The sequence below is a fragment of the Gorilla gorilla genome, chromosome 1 (assembly GCF_029281585.2).
Source record: "Gorilla gorilla gorilla isolate KB3781 chromosome 1, NHGRI_mGorGor1-v2.1_pri, whole genome shotgun sequence".
In the NCBI taxonomy this organism is placed as follows: domain Eukaryota; kingdom Metazoa; phylum Chordata; class Mammalia; order Primates; family Hominidae; genus Gorilla; species Gorilla gorilla.
The window spans coordinates 130,702,994-130,720,764 of NC_073224.2; the positions used below are offsets into that span (position 1 = coordinate 130,702,994).

The following is a 17,771-nucleotide window of genomic DNA, read 5'->3' on the forward strand; positions in this document are numbered from 1 at the left end:
TCACATGATACGGACGTTCTCAGTTTTTATTTGCATCACCAGATAGCTGTCCAGAAAAGTTGCAGCAATTTATGTACTGCCACCCACCATAGAAGAAGGTGCTCTGGTCCCTATGCCCTCACTGGATACATTTTGTCAAGTCTTTTAATCTTTGCCAGTCTGAAAGGCAAAAATGTCATATTTTTCTTTTTCTTTCTTGGCTCACTACAACCTCTACCTCCTGGGCTCAAACCACCCTCCCATCTCAGCCTCCTGAGTAGCTGGGACTACAGGTGCACACCACCATACCCGGCTAATTTTTTTTTTTTCTTTTTTTTTTTTTTGTGGAGATAGGGTTTTGCCATGTTTCCCAGGCTGGTCTCAAACTCCCAGGCTCAAGTGATCCTCCTGCCTTGGCCTCCCAAAGCCTGGGATTACAGGTGTGAGCCACTGCACCGGCCTGTTTTTTTTGTTTTAGAGATTAAATAGCTTTTCAAATGTTTATTGGCCATTTCTTTGTCCTTCTATGAATTGGGTGCTCATGTTCTTTCCCTATTTTCCAAAAACCTGTTTGAGGTTTTGGCCTGTTTCTTACTGATTTGAAAACCTTTTCTATATTAATATTTTGTCATGTTACAAATAATTTTATATTAATTGAAACCCTTTCTATATTCTTTGTCATGTTACAAATAATTTTTTCCAGTTTTTTTCAGCTTTCTCTTTGGTGTTTTGCAATTTAAACTTTTTACATAGTCAAAGTAAATCCTTAAGTATGGGTTCTGATTTTTGTACCATTTTTGTAAAGGTCTTCCCATTCCAAGGTTATAAAAATATTCGCTTATACTTCTAGTATCATTTTTTGACAGAGGGTCCCACTCGATCACCCAGGCTGGAGTACAGTGGTGCCATCACAGATCACTACAGCCTCGAACTCCCAGGCTCAAGCAATCCTCCCACCTCAGCCTCCTGAGTCGCTGGGACCATAAACTCATGCTATGCCACCACACCTGGCTATTGTTTTTTTGTTTGTTTTCTTTTTTGGTAGAGACAGGGTCTCACTATGTTACCCAGGCTGGTCTCAAACTCCTGGGCTCAAGCAGTCCACCCACCTGGGCCTCCCAAAGTGCTAGGATTACAGGGGTGAGCCACTGTGCCTGGCCATTTCTAGTATTTTTATAATTTAATTTTTTTACATTTAAATCTTCGCCCTATATGGAATTTATTTAGGCATTTTAAGAAGGGAGTTAGGAATTCAGCTTTTTATTTTATTTTTTTCCAAATAGCCAGTTTTTCCAGTGTTCTTATACCACTAACTTGAAATGCTAGCTTTATCATGTGCTAAAAGAAACCTCATCCATTCCTAGATCTGTTTTGCTCTATTGATTAGTCTATTCCTGCGCCAGTAACTCTGTCATGGGATTAATAAATTTTTCCAAAAGTGGCAATAATTTCATGCTCATCTGCTCCTGGTAGAATCAAGCTGACATTTCACCCAGCTACTCTTAAACTTCTTGGCTTCTGTGCTTCCTATCCTAGGGTAGGATTAGGTCATCTGAATGACTGTATTTGCTCTGGGCTCCTCAGGGTACTGGCTTTTGGACTGTTAAGCACAGAAACAGCATATTTACATAGTTTTCCTTAATTTTGACCTGTTTCTAGATCATATGTTTAGCTGACTCCTTAGCAATGTGAAGTGACCAGATCGTGTTCTCTTTGTGCCAAATGAAGCTTGTCCAACCCACAGCACGTAGGCCACATGTGGCCCAGGGTGGCTTTGAATGCAACCCAATACAAATTCGTAAACTTTCTTAAAACATTATGAGATTTTTTTGTATGATTTTTTTTTTTAGCTAATTAGCTATTGTTAGTGTTAATGTATTTTATGTGTGGCCCAAGACAATTTTTCTGCCAGTGTGCCCCAGGGAAGCCAAAAGATTGGACACCCCAATAATCTGCCTCTTAGGCATGCTACATTAGAGCAACATAGCTATTTTTTTTTTTTTTCTTTTTGAGACGGAGTTTCACTTTGTCACCCAGGCTGGAGTGCAGTGGCGCAGTCTCGGCTCACTGCAACCTCTGCTTCCTGGGTTCAAGCAATTCTTCTGCCTCAGCCTCCTCAGTAGCTGGGCCTACAGGTGTGTGCCACCACACCCAGCTAATTTTTGTATTTTTAGTAGAGACGGAGTTTCACCATATTGGTCAGGCTGGTCTTGAACTCCTGACCTCAGGTGATCCACCCGCCTCAGCCTCCCAAGATGCTGGGATTACAGGTGTGGTGTGAGCCATCATGCCTGGCCTCCAGTTATTGTTTACCAGAAACAAAACATGCTTCAACTCTTCCCACACTCTCCATTTGAATTATCATTTATACAACTAACACATAACATCTTTATATATATATATATATATATAACATTCACTCTACCTTCTGTTGGCTGGACTCTAACATAGTACTAGATGTTTTTATATGATTCATTATTTTGATATTATAGAACATTCTTCGGTAATACTGTGTCAGAGGTTTTGGGTTTTCCCTTCCTATAGGGATTATTCTGCCTTTCAGTTATTTCTAGCAACAAAGCTTTATCCTCTGCTCATATTTCATTTATTCTTCTTACTTTGCCTTGATTACAGCAACTGAGCCATAACTTATTGGCTCATTATTTTCAGGCCTATGTATCATCAGACACCTTTCCTGTCTAAGTGATCCAGTGGCCTCTCTCAGCTTTCTTTGGGTCTTTCAAGCAGGAGTACTATTTCTAAAGTGTCTTCTTAAATATACTTCCTTTTCACTATTTTTATTTTCCTTCTATTTCAACCTTAACTTTCTTTATTCTGACCTTGAGATTCTTATTATTACTCTTTTAAATATAGACCGGGTCTCTCTCTCTTTTCCAGACTGGAGTGCAGTGGCATGTTCATAGCTTACTGCAGCTTCGAATTCCTGGGCTCAAGTGATCCTCCTACCTCAGCTTCCTGAGTAGCTAGAACTACAAGTGTGTACCACCATGCCTGGCTGATTTTTAAATTTTTTGTAGCAATGCGGGGGGGGTCTCACTATATTGCCCAGGCTGGTCTTGAACTCGTGGACTCAAGTGACCTCCCACCTCAGCCTCCCAATGTGCTGGGATTACAGGCATGAACCACCATCTCAGCCTGAAATTCTTTTTTTATTTTAACAAGTCTTAATAGCATTTACTGTATACTCAGCATTTTACTAGATGGTGATATTAATAGATTTTATTTGTGGTGTTCTTTGAAAATTTTCAAGATACTTGCATATTATCTTCCTGTGTGTTCTACCTGCACCGCTGCCTTCTCTCATTGCCTTGCTCTTGCTTATATCTGCCTCCCAACTCTGTAAACTCTGCTTAAATCTCAGTATTCAGACCTTTATTTCTTTGCTTGAAATTTGAATTTCTCTTCTGTATAGACTACCCCTGCTCAGTGCCTCTAAACACTTCGACGTGTTCAGGGCATCTTTACCAATGTTTAGCTACGTGAAGTTAATGGTAACTACAATGGGAAGGAGAGGAGTAAGATCACCATCATGTGTGAACATCTAAGAACACATACCAGTGTATAACAGTGTCTTGGCTGGCTGGAAGAGCATAGGAATAAACGCTATTCAGCCATTATTTACTGAGACAGCAGTAACCGTGTTAGAAGGAAGATTACATACAGATCAATAATGTTAGTTCAGGACAAACAGCTATGATGAGTTAAAAAAAATACTAAGAAAAAGAAATAATGTTAGTAGCAGGAGTTTGTGATAGACTTTTACAGAGATGTTTGTGGAGCATCTAATAAATATAAGACCTTGTGCTAGGCCTGATGGGTAATACCAAATTATAGTGTCTGCCATTAAGAATTTATAGCATAATTTGAGAGGAAGACAAATATGTAAATAGTTCTACATGTATAGTTTACATGTACGTATAGTTTACATTTATATATAAATATAAATAGTTATAGTACCAGGAGTGTCCGTGAATGCTGTGAGGATTATGCTTAGGAAGAGGAGATCACTTTGAGCTGTGATAATTACAAACCAGAATGGTTGGTTTTACAGTGAAAGATGGGACTTAGGCTGTCTTTCAGATCTTTTTCACTGATATAGTCTGTCCCCTGTGGCTGTCAAAAAGAAACACCCACAATAGAATGCTGAGGAGCAATGGACAAGTGCAGAAACACAGAACTTTTCCTTTTTGAAACTTGCATTTTTCAACTTTTAGATTTAGGGGTACATGTGCAGGTTTGTTACCTGGGTATATTGTGCGATGCTGGGATACAAATGATCCCATCACTCAGGTAGTGAACATAGTACCCAAAAGTTAGTTTACCAGTACTCACCTCCGTCCCTCCTCTAATAATCCCGTTTCTGTTGTTGCCATCTTTATGTCCATGAGTACCCAGTGTTTACCTCCCATTATAAGTGAGAGCATGTGGTATTTGGTTTTCTGTTTCTGTGTTAATTTACTGAGGGTAATGGCCTCCATCTGCATCCATGTTGCTGCAAGGGACATGATATCATTCATTTTATGGCTCCATAGTATTACATGGTGTATATAGACCATATTTTCTTTATCCAATCCACTGCTGATGGGCACCTAGGTTGATTCCATGTCTTTGCTATTGTAAATAGAGCTATAATTAACATAGTGCATGTGTCTTTTTGGTAGAATGATTTGTTTTCTTTTGGGTATATATACCCAGTAACAGGATTGCTGGGTCAGATCACAGTTCTCTTTTAAGTTCTTTTTTTTTTTTTTTTTTTTTGAGATGGAGTCTCCCTCTGTTGCCCAGGCTGGAATGCGGTGGCGCGATCTCGGCTCACTGCAAGCTCCGCCTCCCGGGTTCACGCTATTCTCCTGCCTGAGCCTCTCCGAGTAGCTGGGACTACAGGCGCCCGCCACCACGCCCGGCTAATTTTTTGTATTTTTAGTAGAGACGGGGTTTCACCGTGGTCTCGATCTCCTGACCTTGTGATCCGCCCGCCTCGGCCTCCCAAAGTGCTGGGATTACAAGCGTGAGCCACCACGCCCGGCCCTTTAAGTTCTTTGAGAAATCTCCAAATCGCTTTTCACAGGGGCTGAACATTCCCTCCAACAGTGTATAAACACTCCCTTTTCTCCACAGCCTCACCAGTATCTGTTTTTGTGTGTGTGTGTGTGATGTTAGTAATAGTCATTCTTTCTAGTATGAGATGGTATCTCATTGTGAAACCTGCATTTTTGAAAAATAGTTTCACTTGCTATAGAATTACAGCTTGACTGTTTTTTTGCCGGTACTTTAAACATGTTACTCCACTGTCTGGCTTGCATTGTAGGAAGAGTCGGCTATCATTCTTTGTTTCTCTGTATGTAATGTCATCTTTTTTTGTGGATGCTTTTAAGATTTTTCTCTATTGCTGATTTTAGATTATTTGACTATGATATGATGTGCTTTGGTGTATTTTTCATCGTGTTTCTTGAGCTTAGGGTTTCTGAGCTTCTTGGATCTCTGGGTTTATCCTTTTCATCACATTTGGGGAAATTTTGGCTATTATATCTTTTTTTTTTTTTTTTTTTGAAACGGAGTCTCACTGTCGCCCAGGCTGGAGTGCAGTGGCGCGATCTCGGCTCACTGCAGGCTCCGCCCCCTGGGGTTCACACCATTCTCCTGCCTCATCCTCCCGCGTAGCTGGTACTACAGGCGCCCGCCACCTCGCCCGGCTAATTTTTTGTATTTTTAGTAGAGACTGGGATTGTCTTGATCTCCTGACCTCGTGATCCGCCCGCCTTGGCCTCCCAAAGTGCTGGGATTACAGGCGTGAGCCACTGTGGCTATTATATCTTAACTTTTTTTTCTGTCTCCAGCCCAGCCTCCTCTGGATGCCCTGATTGCATATATAATCAGCTGCTTGAAGTTGTTCTACTTCAAAAAGAATGAACAGAGCCATCGCTGAGCTGTAGAACAACTTCAAGAACATTTGTAGAAATTGTAGAACATCTTCTGAATTGATAGCTCTGTTCATTTTTTGTCTTTTTTTGTCTGTGTGTTTCACTTTGGATAGTTTCTGTTGGTATGGCTTCAGGTTCACACTCACCTCTTCTACAGTGTCTAATCTCCTGTTCAGCCTATCCAGTGTTTGTTTTTTTGTTTGTTTGTTTTTGAGACGGAGTCTCACTCTGTCACTCAGGTGGAGTTCAGTGGTGCAATCTTGGCTCAATACAGCCTCCACCTCCCAGGTTCAAGCGATTCTCTTGCCTCAGCCTTCTGAGTAGCTGGGACTACAGGTGTATGTCACCACGCCTGGCTAATTTTTGTATTTTTAGTAGAGACAAGTTTTCACCATGTTGGTGAGGCTGGTCTCAAACTTCTGAACTCAGGTGATCTGCCCGCCTCAGTCTCCCAAAGTGCTGGGATTACAGGCATGAGCCACAGCACCCTATCCAGTGTACTTTTCATTTCAGTCATTGTAATACTCATTTCTACAGTCTAATTTAAGTCTTTTTCTTTTCTTTTCTTTTTTTTTTTTTTTTTTTGAGACGGTGTTTTCTCATCACCCAAGCTGTAGTGCAATGGTGCAATCTCTGCTCACTGCAACCTCTGCCTCCTGGATTCAAGTGATTCTCCTCCCTCAGCCTCTTGAGTAGCTGGGATTACAGGTGCCCACCACCACACTCGGCTAATTTTTAGTATTTTAGTAATTTTCGTATTTTTAGTAGAGACGGGATTTTACCATGTTGGCCAGGCTGGTCTCGAACTCTTGACCTCAAGTGATCCGCCCACCTTGGCCTCCCAAAATGCTGGGATTATAGGCATGAGCCACTGCGTCTTTAAAATATTTTAAGTCTTTAAAAAAATTTTTTTTCTTTAACATTCTCAATCCATTCTCTAATTTCTTGTGGAGTACAGTTATAACTGTTGCAATGTCCTTATCTACTAATTATCTTGTTATTTCTGAGTCAGTTTGATTTTTCTCTTCATTATGGGTCCTGATTTCTTCTTTGCGTGCCTGGTTATTTTTAAAAATTTATTTTAAGAGACAGGGTCTTGCTCTGTTGCTCAGGCTGGAGTGCAGTGGTATGATCATAGCTCTCTGTAGCCTCAAACTCCTGGGCTCAAGAGATCCTCCTGCCTCAGCCTCCCAAGTAGCGAGGGCTACAAGCATGTGCCACCATGCCTAGCTGATTTTTTTAAATTGTTTTTGTGGAAATGGGGGTCTTGCTACATTGCCCAGGCTGGCTTTGAACTCCTGGCCTCAAGTGATCCTGCCACCTCGGCCTCCCAAAGGGCTGGGATTATAGACATAAGCTACTGCACCTACCCACCTGATGATTTTTCAGTTGGATATTGTGAGTTTTAGCTTGTTGGGTGCTAGATATTTTTGTATTCTTTTAAATATTCTTGAACTTTGTTCTGGAACACTGGTTACTTGGAAACAGTTTGATCCTTTTGGGTCTTGCTTTTAAGCATTTTTAGGCGGGACCGGCACAGCGTTAAGTCCGGGGTTATTTTTCTTTACCACAGAGGTAAATGTTTCTGAGTACTCTACCCAATTTCCTTGAAATAACGAGGTTTCCTATTATGGTTGCTGGGAACAGGAATTATTCCTGTTCCTGTGTGAGGTCTGAATATTGTTCTCTGCCCTCCTTTCAGGTAATTATTTCCCTGGCCTCAGGTAGTTTCCTCACATGCGTGTGCTGATGGGTGTTCAGCTGAAGACTTGGTGGGGTGGCTGGGGAGGCCCCCTGCTCAGATCTCCAGCATTTTTTTTCTGTATAAGTCTTTCTTCTCTAATCTTCTGCCCTGTGAACCTTTTTGGCCTCCCCAGACGATATATCAGCTTCCTCTCTTCAGTTTAGGAAGAACTCTGGACTCTGCCTGGGTGCCCCTCCCCTGCACTGTGCCTGAAATTCTCTCCAGGCAGTAAGCCAGTTAGCTGTAGGGTCCTCCTTGTTCAGTTCCTTGTCTTTCAGGAATCGTCGTCCTTTGTGCCTGGTGTCCAATATCTTGGAAACAGTCATTTCATATATTCTGTCGTTTTGGGGTTTTTTTTTTTTTCTTTTCTTTTTTGAGATGGAGTCTTGCCCTGTCGCACAGGCTGGAGTGCAGTGGCGCGATCTTGCCTCACTGCAGCCTCCGCCTCTCGGGTTCAAGCAATTCTCTGCCTCAGCCTCCCGAGTAGCTACCGCGCCTGGCTAATTTTTTGTATCTTTTTTTTTTTTTTTTGAGACGGAGTCTCGCTCTGTCGCCTAGGCTGGAGTGCAGTGGCGCGATCTCGGCTCACTGCAAGCTCCGCCTCCCAGGTTCACGCCATTCTCCTGCCTCAGCCTCCGGAGTAGCTGGGACTACAGGTGCCCGCCACCACGCCCGGCTAATTTTTTGTATCTTTAGTAGAGACGGGGTTTCAGTCGAACTCCTGACCTCGTGATCCGCCTGTCTCGGCCTCCCAAAGTACTGGGGTTACAGGTGTGAGCCACCGCGCCCGGCCCATTCTGTGTTTTTGTTTTGTTTTGTTTTGTTTTTTATTAGCTGTTTCCGGTAGAAAGGTAAATGTGATCCCTGTCACTCCATCTTGACCAGAAGCAGAAGTCCACCCAGAAATGAACTTTTACATTTCATACTCATGTCTGTCATGGGGAAGTTAAGTGGGCCTGGCCTTATCCTTTTACTTTGTCGTCATCTTTTTCAAAACTTCATAAGTAGTTCTTAAAGAATTCAATATTTATTGCGTGCCCACTGTGCACTATGCTGTGTGTTAGCTGCTGAAATGTATAGCTTGATTCCTTTACCAGATGGACCTCAGGTCTAGTGGGGAGGACAGGCAAGGTTCTTGTGGCTACAATTAAAAGTGCTGTAATACATATTTTGAAAGATCTAAGATGCCACTGCAGTGTAGAATGACATGTACGTTGTCTTAAATATTAGAAATGATTCTGGATTAGGATTGATGGCTTTGTGCTGACTTGTGAATTCTGTCTCCTAACCATGACCAGGTTGTCTGCCCTTTCCTGGACATCCGTATTTTTTTCTCCCATTGAAGTGGCAGGATTGAATCTGTACTCTTGGGTCCCTAGCTCTCCTGGATTTATCTCCTTTCCATATGACCTTTTCTTTCTGCTTAACCTTTGGGCCTGCTGTAACATCTCATTTCATTTTTCTTTTTTAACTTTCACCAGTATAAGAATGTTAGAGACTGAAATATTAAAAAAGTAATTGCATTTGCTATAGGTAGATGAGTTTTTCAGTGAGTTTGCCCATTTTCAAAAGCAAATCTTCATTGGTTATTTGAAGCGGGTGGGAGGGACAGCTTAAGGGCAGTAGAAAACCACAGTTTTGCTAGTAAATCTGGCCTACATTTCCAAAGGAACTCTTTGGATGATGAATGAGGTCCATTACCATTTCAGTTGTTTCAGTGAAGCTGAGAGTTGCCAGTGACACGTGATAATCCTCCTCATTCTGTAGTTGAGCAATAGGAAAATGTGGGTAATGCCAGTCTGCATTGACTGGGTGGGCTGTGTAGAGCATTGCCTGAAAAGTAAAAGTTGCAGTCCTGATTGGCTCAAGACTGATATCTTACAGCCTGATGAAGACAACCACGAATTCCAGTGCCATAACTGATGGACTTTTTCTTTTCTCTTAGTCAGTTATGACAAGGACCTTCCTTGGAAAGATAACCTATGTTTAGATGACTGTGATCTTAGCCCTTGTGATCTGCCTGGTGCTTGTGGTAGCTCTGGATGTTCCTGTTTTTCCTGAAGGACCTCATTGATGTCATTTCAGACACTATCCTCACTCAAGAGAATGTGAGGTTTTGCTATGTGTGAAATATCATATAAGACACACTGCTATGTCCGTTTTTAAGCCTCTGGTTTCAGAAGCTCTGGCAGCCCTACTTTTTCCTCAGATGCCTGGCAAGCCTGCATGTCTGAATAGCCCTTCTTTCCTGCAGAGGCTGTGAGAAGCTCTGCCGAGCATTTGAGAGTTAACCATTATTTACGGAGCAAGACCTGCGTGAGGCACTGATTGTACTAACTTACAAAAATTGTGTAAGAGATTCTTTTGACATCAAAGGTACTTACGGTCCAGAGGGGAAATCACATACGTGAATTCGGAAGCGCATTCAAGACTGCAAGAGAAAATTCGAAGATAAACAAAACAGTTCATGTTTTGAGTTCTGTTTCTTTAGATTTCTATGTGGGATTGGTGGCTTGAGTGACCAAGTAGCTGACATCCCAACCATTTATAGACATGTTCTATTTTGAGGTTGAGTTTGTGGTTTGGGGAGGATGTGTAATCATTTTCAACAAATGCTTACTGAGTGTGCAAAGTATTCCTGTGGAAGGCACAGGGAGTACCAAGAAGTATAAAGTTACATTCCCCAGCTTCCAAGGAGCTTCTCATATCTGGGAGGGCAAGGCATGTTTAAGATTTTAAAATCTTAGTAAGATTATAAGTCTTAAGAAAAAAGCATAATCATCCACATTTATTAGAAATATATACTGAACTATTAAACTGTCTAAGAAATGGGGCTTGGGTGGTGAGCATGTGGCCTGGAAAAGAGAAGGATCTTCACTCTTTGCTATATAGACTCTATATAGTATGTAATTTCTATATGGTTTGAAATTTTTGCCAAGTGCAGTTATTACCTCTTTGGAATTTTTATTTTTTTTATCAGTTACAAAAATTATAGAGAACAGAAGATTGTATTAATACATATAATATTAACCTTGAATATCTCTATGTGGTAGGATTATGAGTGACTTATCTTTATTATGCGTTCTTATAATTGTCTACGTCTTCTTTAATGAATATATATTATTGTATAAGTAAAGAAAGGAAGTATTTGAAAAACAAAACCCAAAACCACCTACAATGATTATTATAACTATATTTTAACATGCTTACTATATTTTGGATATAATATACCAGCTTTCCCTTTTTTACCTCCTTACTCTCACTGCAACTCTAGTAAGGTTGTTTTATTATTATCATTATTACTATTATTATTAAATAAAAAGGTGAAACAAAGGCATTTGCTTCTTGCTTCTGCCCCTTGTCATTTTTGAGTGAGCTAGACTAGAAGTAAAAGGAATCCAGTTACGAACTTTTCAGCTATACTGTAAAGGATGCCCAGAAAAATTTAAATTATGCTGATTTGGTTACAATTACGCCTGCCAGTGTGGGCTATGATCTCTTGTTTTAAAGCATCCTAAAAATACTTTGCTATACCTTTATATTTAGTTCTGTTGGAGAAAGCAATTAGATTGTCCCATCTCCCATCTCCCCATCTGGTGCAGTAAAGAAAACTCATCTGCTTGGCTTACTTTGTGTTAGAGAGAATTTAAATTTCCAAGTTATTTGTGATTCACATTAAGTAGTTAAATCCCATCCCTCCCAAATTTTGTACTGGGAATCCATACCCACTTTGTAATTATGAATTTAATTACTCTGAACAGTAATAAAGTTCAGATATTTAAAGGAGCCAAAGATTGAAGGAGAGTGGCTGTCATTTCTAAATTAATTTTTTTTCCCCTTATAGCATGTGTTTGATGATCTCAGAGGCTCAGTATCCTTGTCCTGGGTTGGAGATAGCACTGGGGTAAGTCATATTTTGAGTCTGTTATTTCAGCCCAGCAAGAAGATGATAACAGATTTGGGGGAGGGTTAAGCACCTAATATCATTTCTTCCTGAAACTGTCTTTAGCCTCAATCACAGAAAACACATGTTTGCAAGACAGACTTTCAGGAAGTTGTAGTTGTGTTGGTTTTGCTTTAGAATTGGGAACATCTTTTTTGCGGGGGTGTGGGGACGGAGTTTCGCTCTTGTTGCCCAAGTTGGAGTGCGATGGCGTGATCTCAGCTCACTGCAACCTCCACCTCCCGGGTTCAAGCGATTCTCCTGCCTCAGCCTCCCAAGGAGCTGGGATTACAGGCACCCACCACCATGCACAGCTGATTTTTTGTATTTTTAGTGGAGATGGGGTTTCACCATGTTGGCCAGGCTGGTCTTGAACGCCTGACCTCAGGTGATCCACACGCCTCAGCCTCCCAAAGTGCTGGGATTACAGGCATGAGCCACTGCGCCTGGCTGGGAACATCTTCTGACCACCTTCTTCCACGGTGGGAAGATGGACACCTTTTCAGTCCTTGGTGGCTGCTTAGCATCAAGATGAGCAAGAAGAAAGATGAAAGTGCTCTGTACTGAGAAGGGAAGCTCACAATGCTTGGGGAAACCCCTATATAGAAACAGAAAATGTCCATTAAAAACATCCTGGCACTTTTCCTCCAAATTGTATTGTTCCTGTGTCCTTTCCTACAGGTGTGTTGAGGGACTGTGGTGCCCATGGGCTCATGGTTGTTCATCTGTTGGTCCCTGCCCCTGCCACAAAAGAAGTACTGCCAGGATTGGGGGAATGGAAGGAGGATCAGTCAGCTCCTTATCCCTCCTGATATACAGCTGGGCTCCCACTAGGAGGACACGCTGAGGATACATTGGCCCCTGGTCTTAAATCAGGACTTGTTGCCTGGCTGTCTTGTTATCCTGCTTGAACAAGAGCAGGGGCAACATCTCCTGCCCCCTGGTATTCCATAATGCATGTGTCAAAGCATTGAGGCACATGATAGTTATATTAGAAGCCTAAAGAAATAAAATCTTGGTGCTGAAAAGCAAATTGTAAATTTCTTATTTTGATTAATTTTTAAACTTTCAGTAGAATTTCTTTAAGCATAGTTCAGTTTTTTATAAAATTTGAGTTGTACCCTAATTTCCATGATTTACCCATTTATCTTAGATAGTTGGTATCTCCAAGAATTTTTTTTTTTTTTTTTTTTTTTTTTTTTGAGACAGAGTCTTGCTCTGTCACCCAGGCTGGAGAGCAGTGGTGCAATCTTGGCTCACAGCAACGTCCACCTCCCAGGTTCAAGCAATTCTCATGCCTCAGCCTCCCAAGAAGCTGGGACTACAGGCAAGTGCCACCATGCCCGGCTAATTTTTGTATTTTAAGTAGAGATGGGGTTTCACCATGTTAGCCAGGCTAGTCTCGAACTCCTGACCTCAAGTGATCCGCCCGCCTCAGCCTCCCAAAGTGCTGTGATTACAGGCATGAGCCACCGTGCCCAGCCATCTCCAAGATTTCTCATATGGCTTTCTGAGACTCCCTAGACTGTTGTAGTAATCCATCCAGAATCATTTCCTCGTGCATAGTTTTTGGTAGATAAGGTACTGAAAAAATGAATTTCATGAAGAACCAACGGCAAGGAGAAGAAAAAGACAGACATACATGACACAGTGATCTCTGTGAGAACACCCACGCTATTCTAGACTCTGTAAGGAGAAAAGGGAAGAGGGTTCTTGCCTGAGAGTATCTTACAATAATTTGGATACAAAATAGTTAAAGCCTTCTTTTATTTTAATGTGTATTTGAGTAGTCAGCCTCACTGCTTCAATGGAGGCAATGGGGATCATCCCAACAAAATGAGCTGAGGACTTTCTCATCATTCTCAGCCCAAGTAACTAGATCCTTCTAGACTTTGGGGAGTACTACAAAGTAGGGATATCAAAAGTCTTTTAGGTGTTGGCTTAATCTCGAACACATATCAGCATGTGATTGGAATATCTTTTTTATTTACAGAATGCTTTTTTCTCTCTCCAGGTCATTCTAGTCTTGACTACCTTCCATGTACCACTGGTAATTATGACTTTTGGACAGTCCAAGCTATATCGAAGGTGAGATCAATAACATGCGTTGGAGCATTTCAGTAAGTAACGTATTGAGAATGTAGATTCTCCCTTTTCTAGACATGATGGCATTTAACAGTTGATGTAAAAGATCTTCTAGCCATCTTAAATTTTCACCAGACTGTCACACTCAGCACATGTTTTTGTTGTTGTTGTTGTTGTTGTTGTTTTTTGAGACAGGGTCTCACTCTTGTCACCCAGGCTGGAGTGCGGTGGCGTCATCTTGGCTCACTGCAGCCTCCACCTCCCAGGCTCAAGCCATCCTCCCACTTCAGCCTCCCAGGTAGCTGGGACTGCAGGCACACGCCACCATGCCCAGCTAATTTTTTGTATTTTTTGTAGAGACAGGGTTTCCCCATGTTGCCTAGGCTTGTACTGAGCTCCTGGGTTCAAATGATCCACCTGCCTCCAAAAGTGCTGGGATTATAGGCGGGAGCCACTGCACCCGGCCCTCAGCACACTTTTTAACGTCTACTCTTCTTTTTTTTTTTTTTTTTTTTTTTTGAGCAGGGTCTAGCTCTGTCACTCAGGCTGGAGAGCAGTGGCGCAAACACAGTTCATTGCAACCTCTCCCTCCCAGGCTCAAGCCATCCGCCATCTTCCCACCTCAGCCTCCCAAGTGGCTGGCATTACAGGCACGTACCTCCATGCCTGGGTAATTTTTGTATTTTGGATAGACAGGGTTTCACCATGTTGCCCAGGCTGGTATCGAGCGCCTGGGCTCAAGCTGTCTTCCCACCTCGGCCTCCCAAAGTGCTAGGATTACAGGTGTGAGCCACCATGCCTGGCCTTAGCATCTAATTAGCAACTGAAAGAAGTATGAAAAGGGACGTGGTTCCAAGGAGGTTGGTTTGACCTGACTGAGGGGCAGAACAATAAAGGAAGATGAAGAAAGAGTGTATAGTGCTGTGTGTTTGTGTTCATTTATATGGATATTTATTTGTGGGAAGGTAGTATGGGGTTTAAAAAGTCTTTCTATTTAGTGTGAGTACAAAATGGTTTTTTATATTCCTGAAATGAAAATCTTCATTGTACTTTCCCAGCAAATATTTATACAGCATTTTGAGGCCTAAGCAGATTATTTTTAGGTAAGAAGGAGGCTCTCAGGTCAGACCTACCAAAGTGCTTTGTAGTGTTCACACTGGCGATGATGGTGGTAACATGTGTTCTGGAACCACAACCTATACTGTGACATTGGTGAAGTTTTAGAGTTGTCTTCTCAAAGGTATGACTTGGTTAAACAGTAGGTTCCGTTCCTTAGCAGTAAGATTCAAGACCAACTAACTCCTAGAGATTGCTGAATGATTGTGTCTTCTCAATCATTTATGTCTGTCTCATTTTCCCCTAGAGACCTAAAGAAATAATGACATACCAGCAGATGATATAGAAACTACCCTAGGGTCAGGGTGTCTCCCAGGAGTAATGGTACTTTCTCAAGGTTCTTTATTTGACTGCTGTTCTTGGCCCAAGTGGGAGTGAACCCATGTTCAAGCTCTGAAATGGATTAGCCTAACCTCTCTTCCCCATGAGGTATGAACTTTGACTACATCTCCTGGGCATGGAGCCAGAGGTCTCTGCCCTTCAATACATTGATGTTGGTCCCAGAGAGGCAGCAAATACCTTTAGGCCAACAAGGAATTGCCATCTTAGAACTACAGTGTAAATTCCATGAAGGCAAGGTTCTTGACTAACTGGGGTCCCCAGGATCTAGCCAAATGCCTAACATCTAGTAGGCAGGCAGCAAATAATAATTGAATAAATGAATGAATGTCTTGGCTTCTTTATCATTTTTAGATGGTTAATTAAATTTTTTTAAATATAGAATTGACTATATTTTAGAATCTTGGAGCTAGAAAGCGCTATAGTAGGTGACTTTGTTTATTCAATCAGAACAGTAGTTGAACCATTTTAGATGAAAAACATCCTATTTGGGGAGAGAAAAATGCATTTTAAAATGTGTAACTTTGCTTCAGTAACTCTTTCCTGTGTTTAAGAATGTTTGCTATTATAAATTCCCTCCTCACAAAATTAGCTGGGCATGGTGTCACACACCTGTGGTCCCAGCTACTTGGGAGACTGAGGTAGGAGCATCTCTTGGGTCCAGGAGGTTGAGGCTGCAGTAGGTATGATCACATCACTGCACTCCAGGCTGGGTGACAGAGCAATACCCTTTCTCAAAAAAATAAAATATCTCCTCATGATAGTTTTTCTTACCAACCTGTGTTTCATTATAAAAACAGTATAATCATATTATAGGACATTTGAAAATTTTAAAGGAAAGAAAAAAGTTCACCATACAGCCACGTGTAATCTTAATTTGTTTGCAGTTTATTATCTTGACCTTCCCCTTTGATGTTGTATCATATAATGTAGAGTATTGGGAGGCAATGTGGAATAGCAAAATGTTGCGAAGCTTTGTTGGCAGGTAGGCTCAGGATTGAATCACAGCACTGTCATTGCAAACAGAATGAACTTGGGAAAGTCATTTAACCTCCTAAGTCTTTTTTGTCATCTGTAAAAGGACAATAATAATGCCCACCTCAGAGCCGTTGTGAGGTATGCTCTGCAGTGCCTGGCATGGAGGAATAGCTTGGTGCTGTTAGCTGCTGCCATGCCAATGATCAGGGATGGCATGTAGCCAGCAGGTACTGGCATTGCTGTACCAGTTGTTAAAATGAATTTGAAGCCTTCAGGCAGATTGCCTGCCCCCAGATGCCTCCACGTCTTCTACAAATGCACACTGCACCCCCTAGCCCCTGCCAACATGCAAATGTTACTAACACCTGGCATTATGACCTACATCCATGCTGATGGGTCGGTACTCATACCTTCACTCTGCTGGTAACCCCTCATTTTTTTAGATTGACATAATTTACTTAATCATTGTTCCATTGGATAGTTAGGTTGTAGCTGTTTTTTTCGCTGTAACTAATACTACTGTGATCAGTATCATACATATTTGTGTCATAGGGGATGTTTATTTCTAGTTCACTCTTCAGTAGCAAAGGAAAACCTCCACTCTGATGGATGTCAACATGTTTTAAAGGCTGTTTGTTAAATGCCTCTTTCTCTAGGTTGAATTATCTTCTGTACCTAATGCCTCAACAACTTGACAATCAAAACCAAAACAAGAACCAATACTGCCATGTCACTGTTTAAATACCACCACCATCAGACTCAGCCTTTTTTCAGCCTGTTTTTGTCTAGTCTTGCAAAAAACCCCGCTTTCCTGACATACTTTACTAGAGTGCAATTCTATTTGTTTCTGATATAGTATAATGTTACCAAGGTACTTTTTTTTCATGTTACCCAGCAGTTTTTTGTTTCTTTTTTTGTTTGTTTGTTTAACCACATTGACTTTGAATATTAATTATCTCTTCCCTGCCATGAAGTGGAAACTGACTCTGTACCCGCTTCCAGAGTTTAGGCGGAAACTGTAAATATGCCTTGTTGCCTTTCCAACTGGGCTGGCCTGGCCTAAAGTGACAGGCCAACCAAGTCAACCATGTCAAACATGCCAACCAAGAGGCAACTGTTGTTTCAGAAATGAGAAAGGGAAAGAAGCAGTTTGATCAAAATGGGTCCTGAGTATGATGAAGTTGCCCAATTACCGATAAAAGCCCATTGAACCCACTCTGAAGATTTTTCTGTTTTTCACAGCATTGGTGATTATATTATTCGTTAGACCATCTTCGCGTACTAAATCTTATGTGGTTAAATGTTCATTTGGATTTCAAATAAAAAACAGCAAATCACATGCCACCTGCTCTGTGTATTACAGCATGAAGTCTCACAAGAATAGAAGGAAGTTGTCTCTGTTGATATACAGAATTAGAGGGAGTATACTTCTGTCTTTAGGCCGTGAAAAAGAATTATTGAAGGATTTGGGAGATTATATGTATGTGTATGTATGTATATGTGTGTATACATATGTTTGTGTGTATGTACATGCATACACACACATATGCATATTTTCCATTTAAGGGAATCATATTTGTATAGTATAAATTTTGATTTCCTTATAAGGAATATTAGTTTTATAATGGATTATAGAGTATGTTTG

At 41.3% G+C, this 17,771-nt stretch overlaps 1 protein-coding gene across 4 annotated transcripts in view; it reads left to right on the forward strand.

Moving 5' to 3' along the window:
- The window catches only part of SORT1 (sortilin 1), an 88,185-nt gene that overhangs the window by 16,798 nt on the left and 53,616 nt on the right, over positions 1 to 17,771 (forward strand). For all 4 annotated transcript variants that reach the window (XM_019011709.4, XM_031008972.3, XM_055353807.2 and 1 more), the window contains exons 2-3: positions 11,510 to 11,569; positions 13,623 to 13,696. In XM_019011709.4, the coding sequence (XP_018867254.4) occupies positions 11,510 to 11,569; positions 13,623 to 13,696 (134 nt within the window). The remainder of the gene's footprint in view (positions 1 to 11,509; positions 11,570 to 13,622; positions 13,697 to 17,771) is intronic.